The sequence below is a fragment of the Syngnathus typhle genome, linkage group LG16 (assembly GCF_033458585.1).
Source record: "Syngnathus typhle isolate RoL2023-S1 ecotype Sweden linkage group LG16, RoL_Styp_1.0, whole genome shotgun sequence".
Taxonomy (NCBI): Eukaryota; Metazoa; Chordata; class Actinopteri; order Syngnathiformes; family Syngnathidae; genus Syngnathus; species Syngnathus typhle.
The window spans coordinates 11,268,152-11,285,623 of record NC_083753.1 but is presented as its reverse complement, the minus strand read 5'-3'; the positions used below and the strand labels follow the sequence as shown (position 1 = coordinate 11,285,623).

At 40.3% G+C, this 17,472-nt stretch overlaps 2 protein-coding genes across 2 annotated transcripts; one reads left to right on the top strand and one right to left on the bottom strand.

Moving 5' to 3' along the window:
• The first annotated feature begins 491 nt into the window (after nt 1–491).
• LOC133169539 (transmembrane protein 179) lies at nt 492–2,758 on the top strand. Its single transcript, XM_061301828.1, has 4 exons — nt 492–829; nt 1,558–1,695; nt 1,856–1,934; nt 2,006–2,758. Exons 1-4 carry the CDS (start codon nt 528–530, stop codon nt 2,177–2,179), a joined length of 693 nt encoding a protein of 230 aa, XP_061157812.1. The 5' UTR covers nt 492–527; the 3' UTR covers nt 2,180–2,758.
• A 50-nt stretch (nt 2,759–2,808) lies between these two features.
• lg16h14orf180 (linkage group 16 C14orf180 homolog) lies at nt 2,809–10,300 on the bottom strand. The gene is made up of 9 exons (XM_061301826.1): nt 9,920–10,300; nt 9,560–9,590; nt 7,422–7,508; nt 6,490–6,610; nt 5,687–5,717; nt 5,494–5,602; nt 4,881–5,044; nt 4,674–4,806; nt 2,809–4,544 (listed from the first exon to the last, which is right to left on the bottom strand). Exons 1-9 carry the CDS (start codon nt 10,070–10,072, stop codon nt 4,339–4,341), a joined length of 1,035 nt encoding a protein of 344 aa, XP_061157810.1. The 5' UTR covers nt 10,073–10,300; the 3' UTR covers nt 2,809–4,338.
• Nucleotides 10,301–17,472: the final 7,172 nt, after the last annotated feature.

Sequence of the window (17,472 nt, the reverse complement as noted above, 5' to 3'; positions counted from 1 at the left end):
AATAATAATAATAATAATAATAATAATAATAAAAGTACATCTCAAACCAGCAATCAAATGTGAAACTTCAGTCGATATATTGAATAACAACATTTAGGCATATATATGCATACACGTTATTTAAAACCTACGATAAGTAAATCGTAAATCTACATTCTGGCTTAGATAGTTCTCGCCAAGAGACGTAACATATTCACTGACTGATCCGTTGATGCACAGGAAGGCAGTTCAGTCATTGACTTGTTCGCGAACGGGAAAGCCAGGATTCGTTCCCTCACTGATCCAGTCTCGCGGTGAACTGGAAATGCAATTCACGACTCGTTCATTTTCTTCATCGTTTTGTTTTACGGCGAGGTGGCACCAGCTTCAATGGGCATTACCGACATCTGGTTGAAGTCATATGAACTGAAAAAAGAAGGAATCATAGGAAGTGAGTCGTTCACTCTCGTTCACTGAAAGAGTCGTTCCTATGAACGAATCGTTCACTCAGATAACACTACCGTACACTGAGAAAAGAGACGGCAAAAATGGCTCTTGATAATTTAATTTTCGCTCAATGCATTCTGTATTTTTTAGCCTTTATGTTTGGGTTTATCGCCGTGGTGCCTCTGTCCGAAAACACGGAGGACTTCGGCGGCAAATGTTTGCTGTTCACGCGTGGGATGTGGCAGAATGAGAACATCACGGTGTCTAAGCAGCGCTTCATCGTGGAGGAGTGGGGTGCTGAGTCCAACTGCAGCTTCATCGCTTTTGTTGGGATAGCCTCCCTCATATTATCCGCAGTGCAGGCCTGGAGGTTGCTCTTCTTCTTGTGCAAAGGACACGACGAGTGAGTAGTGCACTTGTTCTCATTTTAACATCACCTCCAAGTGGCCCGATTGCTTGCTGCTTTGAGCATGACAAGTAGAAATACAGAAGGATAACAGTCATGCTAGAATGATGGAGGGAATACACGCTCCCAGGACTATGTAGCAGCGGCCAATTAGTTTGCATAAGACTTCAGCAGGAACATCTTGTACGTCTAATATTATATTATATATAATATATTTGTATAGCACATTTCAGCAGCAAGGCAATCCAAAGTGCTTCACACAAAACATGACATGCATTAAAGGATAAAGAAAACATTAAAAGCATCAGGGCACAGTTAAAAAAAAACCCATTAAAAACAATTGATTAAAATTAAAATCAGTAAAAATAAAAATTAAACAGGAACAGAGTTACAGTGGAGTGTAAATTAAAATAAAATCAATAATAAGCAGCAGCAAACAGAAAGGTCTTCAGCTCTGACTTAAAAACATTGAGAGTTGCAGCAGACCTGGGAGTTTCTGGGAGTTTGTTCCAGATATTTGGAGAATAGAAGCTGAACACTGCTCCTCCCTGTTTAGTTCTGACTCTGGGAATAAAGAACAGACCTGTGCCAGATGATCTGAGAGGTCTGGATGGTTCATAAGGGATCAGCATGTCAAGGGCCAAGAACATGAGCAAAAGCTCTGTAAAAAAATGGCTGCTGGATGGATGATAAATGCCCTCCTTTTTTTTTTTTTTTTTTTGCAGCTCCATCTTCAATGCCTTCCTCAACTTGGTGATCAGCTCCTTAGTGGTGTTCACCATCTTCCTGTCGAGCACCATGGTCAGTCTGGGCTTCAACCTATGGTGCGACTCCATCACAGAGGGTGGCACCCTGCCCAGCAGGTAGGAGAATAACCCATGACATCTTTTTATCACAAACCACCACTGGTCACTTGATTCTGAAAACTGCAGTATTATAAACCACTGTCTTATGTTATTTTAAAAATAGGTTTCAAGTTTCTTTTTTCCAGTACTGTAAGTTAACATGTACTATTTTATGTAGCTGTGAAGACCTGCAGGACACTGACCTAGAACTGGGCCTTAACAACTCTGCTTTCTATGACCAATTTGCAATAGCTCAGGTGAGTCCCCTCCTATCATCATCCTAAAAAAACCTAACCCTCATCATCAAAACAAATTATTTCTCTTGCAGTTTGGTTTATGGGCTGCGTGGCTCACCTGGCTGGCCATCACCCTGCTGGCCTTTCTCAAGGTTTACCACAACTACAGAGAAGAAGACCTTCTGGACAGTCTCATCCACGAGAAGGAACTGCTGCTTGGACGCTCCTCACGCCGCAACTCTGACCTTAAGACCGGCCTCATCTAGAAAGAAAAAAAATCCATCCACAAACACACTCAGTCATCTATACAATCTCCTCTCCTGCCATGAGAAACGCCAATGTTTGCCTCTGTTGACAATCGAAATCGGTTTATATTCGTCCTCTAGTTGATCAATCCTTCTTTTCACGAGTCTCTTTACCCACTCAGTACGTTTCTCCTTTAATCGGATGTCTTAGTATCAACACCATTAGAGTTTATGATACTTAAAATCGCAGTGTTAAAGGCTTGGACACTTTGTTGGACCTTGTCTTTGTGAATCCTATGCATGAGACTAAATGCATGATGAAATGAGAATACCATGGCTTTTAGGTCTGATCTCATTTTATACACCAATAACTGTGACTTTTGTTTTATTTAAGGTTCATACTGCATGCTGCAGCAAAAATACATTTGCGTGCTTTTGTGGTATTCCCGCAAAAAAAAAAAAAGTTCTACTGTCGTCTGTCTCAAAATGCTTTTAGCGACTGGTGTCACACAGTATCTCAGGCTACTTCTTACTATTTACTGTCAGCATTAAGCATTCATCCTTGGTGTGATAAAAGAAAAATGACTACAAGAAACTCAATCACCTTTTGATGACTTTTATTCAAAACTAAAATCAGAAAAGAGAACTAAAAAAAAAAAAAAAAACCCTCCCTAAAGGCACTTTATACAAAGTGACCAGTGACAATATCTCTTCTTTGCTTCCATATAATCATATATTAAATATTGCTTTGACATAATCCGCTCTCCATGAACACCATGAAGAACTCAATGCTAAATATGGGATGGGTGTTATTGCTCATAATGAGAGGTACACAATGTTTTGTGCTCCTATAAACAAAAAATGTATACGGTGTTTTGAATTATGCTTTGATAAAGGCGACTCACACAACAACTGGTTCTTTTTATCATCTGTGTTTGGCTTCAAAATATCTAAAGTGGAACACATTCCATCTGTCAATCACCCACCCATCTGACACAATATAAGAAATCCAAAAATGTAACAGAGCAATTCAGAACTTTATATGAGTCGCGATGATTTTCAGTCAACCAGTCTTGCAATGTGACCGAAAGCAATCTCGCTCATATCGTCATTGAGCAGCTCATTTCCTTCTCTTCCTCATTTCACATGGATTACAGCTTTCAAATACTCTCACGGGCAAAATTAAATACACTTGCACAAGCTAATGAGGTCCCATACAAGAGCTGCATCAACAAATGCGTTCACACAGATAATATCATGAATTATAACAATCTAACAATAAAATACAAAAAAACCCCCGATCAAAAACAACTAAATGAAAACTTTGCATTATCTATATTATTGATGCAGCACTCGTATGCATTATGCAAATGTATTTAATTCTGTGTCCTGTATGTTATTTACATTTTATAAAGGCGAATATTATATTTGTTAGTGTATTGCGCAAACACATTAAATATCATACACACAAATTGCATACTGTACAAAAATAAATACTTGCATTCAATGTAAGTCATATACAATACATACAATAGGTCGAGGGCAGCCGAGGAATCGAGTGTGGCAGGCAATATGTGCAAAATTTAAGAATAAAAGCGAAAAGCTGTAGTGACCCTATTGAAGCGTGAATGTACGCATTAAGTAAACACGTGAGCAGTATGAAACGGTGCTTGAGCATTCATTTGCTATCTTTTATATCCAGCTTAAGGTCCATGAACATGCAGGATGCTCTCTGCCTTCGCTATTAGGTCAATTTAGCACATTAGTAGACTGTCTTTCTCAGATGAATGTAGGCTGGCGGATCTGCAAAGGGAATGCAGCGCCGTTGTGGGAGTGGTCACAGGTGACTTAAATTACCCAGGGGGATAATTTCAAAGAGATCAAACACTTAGACAATTCTGCCAAGGATTAAAATTTAGATCGACTTTCTGTCATCAGATTGTCACTCCACCAGGTTTATCTCCACGACACTCTTGCTGCTGTGCCGGCCCACTTACATTGGCATGCAGTGAGATACAAAAAACAGGGTCTGCCAAAATTGACGCTGCGGCTGAATATGAAAATAGAATGTACACGTCCATGGACCTTAAAATCGATATAAAGGATATTCAATGAATGGGAGCCATGTGTTTTACCACAAAAGATGCACCCGATATGTCCCCTCCTGTGGTTGGTCTCCATCACTGCATCGTCAGCCATATCCAACAACCCCACACAAGTTGCTTCATGTGAAGGAGGTAGACAGCCAGAGCGGCCTGCAGCTGCTCACACACTCGCTGTGGATGCCTCCGGTCTGTGCAGTACATGGCCACGCCCAGGAAGGACATCATCAGGAAGAGGCAGGTGAACAAGAACAGGTGAGGGCGAGATGGGGTCGTCTCATAGGCTGAACACACACACACACAATAAAACAATTTTGGCAAAAATAAACACTATTCCTTGCATTTATTCTTATTTCATGCTTGACCTCCATTGACCTCCATCATTGTTTGAACCCAACATCTTGTTTTCTCACCATGCACTGTGGTTTCCGGCTCCCGGAATCGAACCCTCCGTTCGCCTTTCCGTCTTTGGGTGGCTTCTGTGTCGGACCCACAAGTGGAGTTTGGCTTCTTGAGGATAGATGTGGGGATTATTCCGTTGATTAACTGAATTTAAGAAAAGATTGAGATTACAAATTTCAAGTAGCAATCAGGATGCTGCTTTTGCAGGTTGGCTTTACCTTGTCTTTTGTTTTGTCATCCTGTTGGTAGCCAAAGTCCTTTCTGTGACGAACCTCTGAGTGTTTTTCCTGATGTGAAGGCGGAAAACCGTTGACTGTGTCCCTGATGGACTCGACAGCAGCAAAGCGTTTGGAGAGTGCGGAGACACGCTGACCCAGAGAGTCTAGCAACACAACCGTAGTCACACATGACTATTTGCTAATATTGCGTAACACTGCAGTCTGCTTTGAAGAGAAGTCAAACAATATTAAACATGCAAAGTTTTCTGAGTAAACTAACTCTGTTAGTACAGGCTTAAGAGACAGATTATACCATTTAAAAATATATACAAATACCTGCTGATACACATCAATAAGCGTTTCCTTGATCTCAGAAACAAAGTTTATAAGCATTGTCAACAATGGCTAATGAAAGATTGGCTTTCTGTCTGTAAGTAGTATTTTAATTGCTAACTCAATCTGTTTATGTGTATTCTCACTGAACAGATGGAAATTTAGGCAAAGAATAAAAGGGCAGTCATACTCGTGAGCCAAAATGATCAATTGGTTCTTGTTGAGCTACAGCGGAGAGTCAATTTGTGCAAAGCCAATGAACTAAAAATGTATCACCTACCTGAATATTCAGTTTTGCCAATCTCGGCATAGACTGTGGCCATGAGCTCCAGGCTTCTGGCAGTTATTGGGTGGTCGTTACCAAAGGCCCTCTGGTGGATTTTTGCAGCCTGAAGGGAGTCCAAATAAGAAATTAACATTTTAAATATTTGGAAAAATATTGACAGAAAAAAAAAAAAAAAAAAGGAACATACCTTACCACTGTACTCCAGTGCAAGATGAGGTCTAAAAGGGGATTAAAATAAAGAAGTAAATAAATATTTTATTATTATTATTACTTTTTTGTAATAGTAACTTTAAAATGCCATTAATCACGCGTTCCCCCGTTGTTTGTAATGCATGAGACAACTGGACTCAAACATAAACACACACATTTACTACATTTATTAGCATGATGTGAGTCAAGTGGGTTGGCTCGTGCTGGTTGTCATGCAAACCAATATCAGTTTCACAGTCTGAGGCGCAACACTGAGACCAATCTCAAAATGCACCTGCTGGGATTAGGTCTGTAGCTGCCGGGGGAGGAAATGGAAAACTTCTATTCCTGCCTGCAGGTTGTCCCTCAACCCGCCAATTGTAGTGTTAATCTATGTCATCAGCATGATGCAGGAAATATGCCTGCTATGTGTCCTCATGACCCATCAAGGCGCCATCCTCACACCCTCAGGTCTCGCATAAACATGTAGCGCAAAGTCGCTTAAGCGTGACAGAATGTCAGACTCGCTCTTCCAAAGACACGCTTCCCTTTAATTAGTAATGCCTTTGGTTTCGGATTGCCGCTTTTAGAATGGCCAGTAGCGGACATCTGATCAGAGAACACGGAAAACGACTTCCTCCGACATGTGATGAAACCATTGATGATTTTGAGGAAAACTATGACGTTACAAGCCCAATCTGATGATACAACAGCCATCGAACAAAGTTTTGCATATTGATAAAACTAACGTAAATGCATAGAACATGGTATGAATGGCAGCACATTGAAAGTTTTACCTACTGTTTGCTCATGATGCAGAGCTGGGCCAGCCGCTCGAGGTGCTGTGCCTGTGACGCCTTCTCCGAGAGCTCCTCTGGGGTCGACCATCCTGCCGAGCCCAGTGAAGCCTCCTCCTGGGACCCTGTTACACAAACGCAGGGCATGGGATTCAGTCAGCGTGCCAGCAAAACTCTCAGGCTATCAAAGTCCTCTCTCTACTAGCTATAAGAAAGCTTGAAAAGAAATGATTAGAAATTGTTTGCCTGTCTAGTACTTCTGAGAACACAGAAGAGCAACAACTGAGAACTGGAGCCAAGAGCGCAGAGATACACTTAGAAGAGAGCAGATAAGGGAGGTCAAACAACAAACTCGCCCCACCCACTGGAACACTGTGACACACGTACATGCAAGGTAAGTGACACAACAAACAATAGTCTGTACACTCACATTAAACGGTTAGTTTAATTTTTATAATTTTATAATAATTTTATCATAATAATAATTAATTTTAATACCAAAAAGCAAGGAGCAATCAACAGTAAATTTACATATCACACAGTTTCTAATACGACCGTTAAATCAAGTCTGCCCAGATTTCAGGAGGCAGACATGCAGAGCTGAGAGCAAAGTATGATGAATGACCAGCACACTGGTGATAGCAGCTCAACAATTAGGTAAACAAACATTGATAGGAGGACGTGGAGGCAAACATGCGGAGCTGAGAGCAATATATGATGAATGACCAGCACACTAGTGATAATAGCTCAACTTCTAATAGGTAAACAAACAGAGTCACGTAAAAGAGGTCATAGGTTAACAAGAGGTTGTATGTGTGTGTGTTTATTTTGTTTGAGCCTCTACCCAGATCACAAATCAGATAGCATGGTGAACTACATAGATTATATGCATACATTTTCTATTTACTGAGGTATAAAACATATCATCGAACTTGCCTGTGCTCCCGTGAAGAGCCGTGAGCTCGATCAATGCCACCTCGTAGAACATTTTTTCAGCCTGGATGAACTGGAGGGCCTTCCCATCTGTTTATATGGGTAAGGGATCATTCTTGTCCAATGGGATTAGTCAGTTGTTGAAGTTAAAAACAGCCCTGGTTGTTGCCCAGCTCTACCTTTCTGCTCTCCCTCCCTCCATTCATCTGAAGAATGACCTCAACAAACAGAGCGGGTTGTTAAGTACAGGTGTCAATCACCGTTATCGTGATAATCGGAACACTCGGAACTGCATTTTTAAACCTTATCATGCTGATTCTTGTCACCATAATAAAAAGATTCCACATCACCACTGAATGTTTGATTTGGTATTTTGTTGGAATTGTTTTGAATGCCTTTCATCTCGTACTATTGTTGTCATTAGAAGCCTCACTATTAAAAGCATCTTGAAATAGCGTCAGAAATATTCCATTGTAGTTGGCACACTGTGAAATGACACCAGTGATAATTTCCAGGTGAATTCAAAGACCAGAACTTAAAATAAACACAGCCCCTCCTGTCGAAATGCCCTATTTAAACCACATTGCTCACGTGCAGAACTATAAATTGCTCAGTATTCACTTGTCATCAGACTTGAGATCTTTTAAATTAGAGCTAGGTAAAATTAGAAATGATAATTGAAATATGTTTTGTTGATGACGGTCCTGTTGTATGACTAGAAAACATCATGCTTGTCTCAGTTTATGGAAGTCAGCTCGCACAAGGGAATACACTTGGTATGCAGCGGACTGTTTGGGGATTGGGTTGGGGGAGCAACCTTCATAAAAAATTGGAGCACTTCCTGTGCCAGCTATCTTTAGCCTCACTGCATCAACAATGGTAACAAAGCACATATTTATTTCCATTAGCTCATGGCACACACACAAAAGATTAAATGTGAAATCTTGAACTAACTAACTGGTGGATAAACTGGTCAATTGTACCTTCGGTCTGGTGAATGAGCATTTAAGTGGCCGGCATAGATAGATGTACAAAGACACTTAATTGAATTAATTAGCTACCATTTTCTGACCAGTTAAGTCACAACAGATCTCTCATATGGCACACTAATGTGCCGTGGCAAATGAGTTGGAAATGACTGCAAGACATTTTGAGATACTGTTTCTTGTCCCCTCCCTCTACCTCATCACAAGATAATTATCGGAAATACAGAGCACAGCTTTTATCTGACATCCTACTTCACTGCCACATGCTTTCCAAGAACTCTATCAGTAAACACTCAACAACCAAAAGAGTTTTTGCCTTTGACAAAGTTCACTGCGCTAACTATTCGGGAGGCCTTCATCAAATTTAAAGCACTTATTGTGTACAAATTGTCCTGGGCTTACTGGCACATGTGTCTAAAAAGTGTACAAGTCAGATTTTGCGCAAGATAATAAATAGTGGCTCTATGTTTTGGCTTTCCCTGCCAATGAACTTTAACCTTGTTTTGCCACTACAAAAACAACAATTTGCAAAACCAATCTAAAACGAATGGCTGCATTTAAAATGATCCCTTTTGATTTCCAATTAATCAATTTACTGGTTGTGCAAGGCCACAAAAACTATTTAACATTAATATTGATACTGTACTGTCGGTCAGAGGATGTAACCCTGTCCAACTCTATAAGTGGATAATGTTTCACGCTGAAAGGGTCCTCCTGATTGCTTGAGCTGAAGCGACACCTAACAAATGCTCCTATTTAAACAATGGTCAGTGAGGGGTAGCCACTGGTTCATGTAGCAAGCCAGTTAAGAGTCGAAGCGTCTCGGTGACAGCAGGGAAAATATACACCGACACACAACACCCTCCGTTCTCCCCGTGAGCTATAATGTTGAGCTTTATGGAGGCTGTTAAGTGCCAATAGGCAACCAAGTCAAGTGCAGATACAAGTTAATTAGTTTACTCGGCCACTCTGTTGGGCCGAGATAAGAGCCTACAAATCCTCTTACCGCTAAAGCGTGAGCTCTAGACAAACACCGTATCATTGTAGGACCGACGAACCCGTCAACAGATATTGACTTCCTCTCCTGATAAAATTTCCATTGAATTCAGTAGATCATCTCTATACTCTCTTGTGGGCTTGTCAAAGTAAGGATACAATTCTTTTCCGTGATGAAAAGTTCTGCAATCTGCAAAACACAGAGGATTCAAAGGTTAAAGGTGTTGGATGATGTCACGAGTTGTCTAAGAAGTGATTTGGATCTCCGTGATGCATCTTCTCTCTGGTCATTATCATGTTACTGTTCACGTGGTGTGATGTTATGACATCTGGAGCATTCCTTTGTGTGCTACTAAGCAGAAGAAAAATGGATTCACTTGAAGGCCTTGTGATCACATGCAATGGAAAAGATTGGAATCTTTTCTCTTCCAGTCAAACAATTTCACGATGCAGCAGATTTGGGTGATGAATTAAATATGCACACTTAAGTGTGTGGGGAAAAAAGTGATGCTCTCTTACCTGGTGAAGGCAGTTGGGTAAAGAGGTGAAGCTCTGCACATGGGTCAGTCCAAGCAGGCAGCTGAGAAAGCAGTGCAGGGCAGCCTGGTACTCCCCCTGCTGCTGGAGCTGCTGTCCCAGCTCAAACAGCCCCTCCCTCCCTCCACTCAGCATCCCCAGTCCCAGTCGGAGCCGGCACTGCCTCCCATCAGAGCGCTCCAGACGCCGAGGACAAATCAGCACTTCAGCCCTCGCATGAGCAGCCGATGACTCTCAATCCGTCCCGGATTGTCCCGTCAAGGACGGGTGGCAATTAGGAGAGAGCTGAGGGAGCTCCGGCTACTTACCCTGATGAGCTCCATTCCCTTCCCTCTTCCCAGGCTGCACCAGGAAAGGAGGACAGAGGAAGTGGAGAGTATTTGCTGGTTGACTGGCAGCCCTTTGGACCAATCACTGCTCAGCATTTCACACACTCTTTCTCCACCCCTCAAAGGAGAAAGTACAACATTGTGATGTTGACATAGAACACAGTATGTCTTTACTCAATGACTTAAAGCTTCAAAAAGTCTATTTTAGGAAACAGGTCTACATGGGCATGTTTAAAAAAAAAAAAAAAATCTTTCTTCCATAATTCTGTTTTAATGATGAGGAGTTGCGCAACCGCAGGCAGAGCAGCTTGAATGCTGTGTGTGCATGTTTTACATGAAAATGCCAGAGGGACATTTTCCATTAAGCAAACCAACATATGAGCCACTGAGAAGAGAGTGAAAGAAAGAGAAAGTGCTCATTATTATCCAAACAGATAGAACAAATATTTATTCATCAGGCGTGCACTATAAAAGTTCTTTCATGCAGTGCCTTGTCACTGCCAACTCACGCCCGTAAGAAGAGCACAGACACCAAACATGCAGCCTGGTTTAAATGAATGTGATAACAGAAAGCAAATGAGCAAAGTCAGTCTCCATTAGCATCCTAAGGACTGAGCTAGCTAAGGAGTTTAATGGTGGCGAATGCAAATCGACTGAAGATCAGAGAGCATTTAAAATCTCATGGCAGGACTTGTGACGTGTCGGTGGACTAATAAATTTCTGGCACTTGATTATGGAGCTATGAGCTGTTAGAGGTCAACATGAGGCCGACATTTGAATGTAGGGGGAGGCTTCTTGTCCTCAGCCAGTGGTCGGCTACTAATTGACAGATAAATGAAAGACATGTAATTACGAAGAGGTCAAGCGGAACGCATCATGTTAACGACACATATAGACTGACAGTGGGGCATTTTAAGGTTCGAAAATATATAACTGACATCATATTAGTACTGTATTTTCCAGACTATAAGGTGCACCTAAAAACCTACAGTTTTCTCAGTGCGCCTTATAGTCCGGTGCGCCTTATATATGGACCAAATTCCTAAATCTAAACTGGCCCGAAGGATTGTGTCTTGAAATCAATCATAAGCTGAAGACTATGAATCATGAATCAAAAAGACTATGGATCATTATTTTGTGATTATAAAGTAATTTGTTGCATCTGAAGTTGAAATAAAAAAGCTGAAATGGAGAATGATTTGATTTGGATTAAAAATCTGACATGATGCATTAATGGTGCGCCTTATAGTCCGGTGCGCCTTATATAAAGACAATGTTTTAAAATGGGCCATTCATTGAAGGTGCCCCTTATAGTCCTGTGCACCTTATAGTCCGAAAAATACGGTACTTTCATTTAATGGCCTAATGAGCTAATGGGGAATTGTGCACGGAATAAGCCTTGAAATGACATTGTTGGATTCTCTGAAGAACCGACCCAGTTCTTTGACTTAAACACCTCTACCTTGTGGTGAGGGCATCTACATTGCGGTCGTATCCTGGCAGTTTAACAGGCTTGGGACCTGACACCCCCAGCTACTGGAAGGCACTTTATGACCTCCATGTAATCAGCAGTAAATGCCGCAACCATCTGTCTCTTTTTCTTCAATTACCTGACCCAATGACTTTACTGATAAACACCGTCCAAGTCAGCACAGCCACAAAGATCCAAGCGAAGGTTATCACGTCATTATACACACACTTTTTTTGTTTTATCTCACTTTTCATTTCCGCTGAAGCAACTTGGATCGTTCATTTATGAGCTGAAAATCAGACTAGGGAATGAATCACTAGGGAGTAAAGAGGTTTCATTGTGTGAGTCACATACAGTATTTACAGCACGCTCAGCAATGCATGGCAGAGTCAGCACTTAAATGTGCACGTGCTGACTCTCAAACAAGCTATTAAACTTGCTTTGCATTGGCTTCATCACTGTCCCAGTCAGGTTAAAGAAAATCAAGAATTCAGTTAGACCAAACGCCTCTACAGAGTTAATATAGTTTTGCTCCACTCTTACTCCCCCAAGTGGAGAGCTTTTAAAACTGTGCCGTTCATTTACAAAAAAAGAATGTGAGAAGTTAACAATACAATTATGTGAATTATTTTTTACAACAATTTTTTTAACTTTATTAAAAATATTTTCAATTTAAATGAATAATCGTGGTAAGAAGACAATACAAAATAATTTCGATTGGGATTACACTCGTACATAATATAATCACTGCTAGCAGAGAGGTTGAACCTCATTGAACTTTTTATTTACAGTGTCATCACAAACCTGTGGACAATTTCATCGTGGGAAATAAACAACCAGGGCCATGTCCTTCACTAGTGAAATACGTGAGCCCCTCTGAGCAGGAAACAACACTAATAAAACACTGCGGCATGTTGGTATAAAACCCCAAACAGCAGGTGCACACTTCCACAATACTCACACAAGAGCCCTAGTTTAAGCCATGATTTAACCTGTGATCAGTAGAAAATATAATTAGATGCTTTAAGTATGTCAAATTTTTATCTGCGTGCAAATTTGATGAATTTACCATTCAGACAAATCAATAATGGCATTTTTCTACATTCCACATTAAAATGGAAAATACACAACGCTCATTCTGAAAAAATATCATTCCTCGCTGTCATGAAAACACAAATTAAAAATAGTGCTCTAACTGTTTCCATCTGGTGGTAATGTCCATAAAGCAGGTGGGGAATGGAATGGCCCTCTCGGGGGAAATCCATAGTTTGTTTGGCGGGAAACAGGAGGTGTAAACAAGCGGAAGGCAGAGGAGGATTTATGACTTTCTGATGCTTACGTCTGTCTGCTTGGGACAATCGCTCCTACTCAGTCGTAGCTCATTGTGACAGGCTGCAAAAAAAAAAAAAAAAAGGCATTCATAAAAAGTAAACTGACAATGGTTTCACTTCAGGCTACTTTCTGGATCATGAACAATGACAGATGAATGAGCGATGCTGCCATATTGAAAGTCTGGATTCCTTGAGAACATTTTTATCATCATGGATTCTTTGTATTTTTTTCTTTTAATAATTCAATCTCAGCCTATCACTCTCGGTTTGAGGATGATCCGATTATTCCACAGCTCTGAGTTATATTTGACACATAAAAAAACAAACAGTGTGGCCGCATACGCTACAATACATTATGTTGCCCATTACATTACTATGCAACCATAGATGCATTTACTTTTTATTACTATTTCCCCTTGACCATAAAGCTGTGTTATTGTTGCATCTAACAATTGGATGCAATGTTTTATCGTGGCCTACTAAAAATGAATTCATCCACAAACGCTTTCCCCTCCAGGAAAGAAAAGCACAGGGCATATTGTAAAAATCCATGATAATTATCTGGCAATATTGGTTTTATTACTGGAGGATGTGTCCTAGCCACATGCTGTTTTTGCTGATACTTCCAATGCTTCACTGCCACATCAGGAGGGGAGGATATAAACATGAAGCAAATGGAACATGCCAACAAAACACCAGTCTAGACAGATTGAAAGGAACAATGTTCACCACAACAAGGTTTTGCATTCTTAATTTTCTTTTATGTCCAAATTATAATACCGTATTTTCCGGACTATAAGGCGCACCGGACTATAAGGCGCACCTTCGATGAATGGCCCATTTTAAAACTTTGTCCTTATATAAGGCGCACCGGACTATAAGGCGACCTGTTAATGCATTGTGTCAGATTTTTAATCCGAATCAAAACATTCTCCATTTTACCTTTTTTATTTCAATTTCAGACGCAACAAATTACTTTATAATCACAAATTAATGATGCATAGTCTTTTTGATTCATGATTCATAGTCTTTAGCAGGCCACTTATGATTGATTTCATGACACAATGCTTCGGGCCAGTTTAAATTTAGGGAACTTGGTCCATATATAAGGCGCACTGGACTATAAGGTGCACTGTTGGCTTTTGAGAAAATTTTAGGTTTTTAGGTGCGCCTTATAGTTCGGAAAATACGGTATATGACACAACCATTGGACAGCATTTCAGGTTGTTGTTGCAAAAAACAAAAATACTGTACCACTTATTGCATTATGTTATTTTCATTGGTGTTAATGGTTTAGAAAAACTGTGCAAAGATAAAAATAGATTTTTTTTGCCTAGCATCCAAAACACAACCAGGAAATGAGCAACTGGAACTGACTTCCAGTTCCTCTTCATAACACACACAATGACACATATCTGCATTTAATGCCAAGTGAAACTGATACAAAGCACCAGTGTCTTTTTTTTCCCCCAGCAGGCAGATATTTCCCAAGGCAATCCAGCTCTTTTTCTTTACAGCCATTACAGTATTCCATTTGTGCCCTCTGACCCGCAGTGATGTCATATTTTCAATCCAATTTCCGAGTGGAATGGACAAAGTGAAATCCATGAGGTGTCTGCAGAATAGCACAGGGGCTCAGCGTGCCTAAAAGCAGTTTCTCTGCGCAGTTGGGTTTGGCTATGAGATGTGACATAATTGCATCCACTGGCTGAGGTCGGGGAAGGCCACAGATTATTGGATGGAATGTGTCTCAGTGATGGAACTTGTGGAAGGAGAGCAGACCATTACGGGTCCCACACACCGATGAAAAATGGAATGGCTTTTCAAAAACTGGGCTACTGTGACATTTTAGTGTCATGCACTGTGGACATATTAACTGTTTGGTTTCATTGGGGGAGCTTTTCACATCATGTCCCGACAAATTGGCTACACTCTCAGGGTTTGTGTGTCCAAATCACTATTTTTCACTTCTCTCATTGATGCATTAAATGTGAATATGAATAGGGAGAGTGATGGGCAGTACTGCAAAGAAGTGATGTAAGTAAAAATGCAGATTCAACTAAAAACATCAATCAATCAATCAATAAAAGATTCTCCAGGGCATGACAAAATTTTACTCCCAATTTACAAGGTTTCTCCCAATTAGGTTACAGATTCAACAAAAAAACAGCAATAAAAAAATAAAAAAATAAATAAATAAATAAATAAATAAATAAAAGGTTCACCAGGGCATGACACAAAATTTAACTCCCAATTACAAGGTTTCTCCCAATTATGTTACCAAAATACACAAAGTCAAAGGCTACCTGCATGATTTAAATGTTGCTCCTTGTTACTAAAAATAAGTGATTCCTTTTTTTGGGCAAGCTGTGTCTAAGTCATTATTACCATTTATAAAACCTGAAAAACACACTGCCAGTGTAAACAAAAAAAAATAAGAGCAATTCCCAGATTTGTTAATTTGAATATTTAATGTCAGAATGTTTATTTTTCCCAGAGCACACTCCAAGCCACACAAATGCCACATTTAGAAGAATGGGTCAAGTCTAAACAAAGAAAAGAGAGAGCGAGAGAGAGCGAGAGAGAGAGACAGAGAGAAGATCTCTTATCAGATACATTAACTCGACCAATGGGAAAAAAAACATGAAAAGTGCCCAGCAGGCAACAGCAATCAAATGAAATCAGAGTGTATTTCTTTGTGACATGAACCATAAAAAGCATCCATCCAAACAAGTGTGTGTGTTCTAACAAAAGCAAACATCGAAGATGTGGCCAGAAAACACCTGTCTTATCTTTTTTTTACAGCAGCGATAATTTTGTTGTTCTTTCCGAAGAAATCACGTCAGCTCAAGTGTGCTTTCTATTTATGAGCTCATGAACTGGGCAAAACAAAAAAGCTTCTCACGAGTAACGGACTATCCCGAACTGTTAAATTCTGATCTACAGCATACCATGGAAGAGCCTTTATATGCAATGTAGTGCAATACCTGCTGTTAATAAATTACACTTTTAGAGTCTGACAGAGTCTAATAAAGCAATGAGATATCCTGCACATATATGCAAATTCCAGTGGCTCTGACCAGAAAAACTAATATATATTTTTGAAGGGAAAACAACTGTCTTCCCCAGATTATCTAATTTCTTTATTGGTGTAAAGTAGAGTGCATCTGCCAGATCCATTGCTTTTCCAGTAATAGCCCATAAAGTTCCGAGGCAATCATCTCTCTTTTGTACACTAATGTCTGAATGTCTTTGAGAAACAATTGGATGGCTCACATGAGATGATATGTCTTTGAATTGTGCTGCGTGATGAGCATGCCTCAAACTAAATAATGGAGATGCTTCTCACTCTGCCCTGCCTTTGATGGCAGAAATGAAAATGAATCAAGACAAAAGATAAAAGCCTGACAAGCGCCACAGTCAATCCTTCAGATTAACAATCCAGAGAATTCACTGCTGAAAAAAATAAAAATGGGCTGCTGGGAAGTGAGGAGCAGCGTTATTGCGAAATGGCGTTAAGCATGTCATCTTCTCTTGGACTTTCTCACAAAGAGTGAAAGAAATTTGTTGAGAAGCTCCAGGCCTTGAACATGGAGGTCACATTGCTTCAAGCCATCCCGAGAGAAGATAGATTTGTCCGAAAACCCAATTCTGACTCCGATAAGTCTTCTCTCAGTCTCTCTCTGAGGAGGGCTGTTGTATTATTTACAGCCGCTGTGACAATGCGTAGCCCTGCTTGGCAGTGATGCAGTGACTTGGAATCTGTAAGTACGTCTCGCATCAGCATTTTTTGCACCAGTGTGTCGCTGCCTCTCGGGCCGCTGACCTCATCGTTGGAGATGACAATGAGCAAATAAATCCATCAAAGTCACAATGTTTGTGCAATATGGCTGCCGTGCACTTCCCAGAGCAGCCAAGTGGGACCAAATCAGAGACAATCCAAATAAAAGTGTGACGAGCTGTGCTCAGATGACAGTTGATAACGAAGCAAGTGTTTTGTTGCCAAGCTAGTGATACGGGGTCAAAATGGATAGCAGTAATCAGACTTTCAAGTAATTTGTTATGGCAAATATAATTAATAAAACATACCAATGAGTTGGTTTAAGATATAAATACACATTCACTTCTAGATTCACCCAAATGCCCAATTGAAGAAAATAATTGCAGAGGTTATAGAAGATTTGAAATGGAGCCACCACCATCTAAAGGAATGGGGTGGAACAGTGTTTCCAACATGTCATGCAAATTAATTATTTGGCTTGTATATGTAATAAATCAGCGACTCTATATATTGTAAATTGATGTTAGCATGCTTCAGCGGTTCCAATATATTGCAAGGCAAAAACAACAACAAAAGCAAAACTTGACATGAAAATAAAATGGAGCAATAAATCACAGGAATGA

Bases quoted from the DNA above. Each gene is read 5' to 3' on its own strand.
- LOC133169539 (XM_061301828.1), top strand. From the start codon at position 528: ATGGCTCTTGATAATTTAATTTTCGCTCAATGCATTCTGTATTTTTTA. The intron at 830-1,557 runs GTGAGTAGTGCA...TTTTTTTTGCAG, and splicing joins TTGTGCAAAGGACACGACGA to CTCCATCTTCAATGCCTTCC. The intron at 1,696-1,855 runs GTAGGAGAATAA...TATTTTATGTAG, and splicing joins GGTGGCACCCTGCCCAGCAG to CTGTGAAGACCTGCAGGACA.
- lg16h14orf180 (XM_061301826.1), bottom strand. From the start codon at position 10,072: ATGCTGAGTGGAGGGAGGGAGGGGCTGTTTGAGCTGGGACAGCAGCTC. The intron at 6,611-7,421 runs GCAAGTTCGATG...TTTGTGTAACAG, and splicing joins GGCTCTTCACGGGAGCACAG to GGTCCCAGGAGGAGGCTTCA. The intron at 5,045-5,493 runs GTAGGTGATACA...TTGTGTTGCTAG, and splicing joins TGGCAAAACTGAATATTCAG to ACTCTCTGGGTCAGCGTGTC.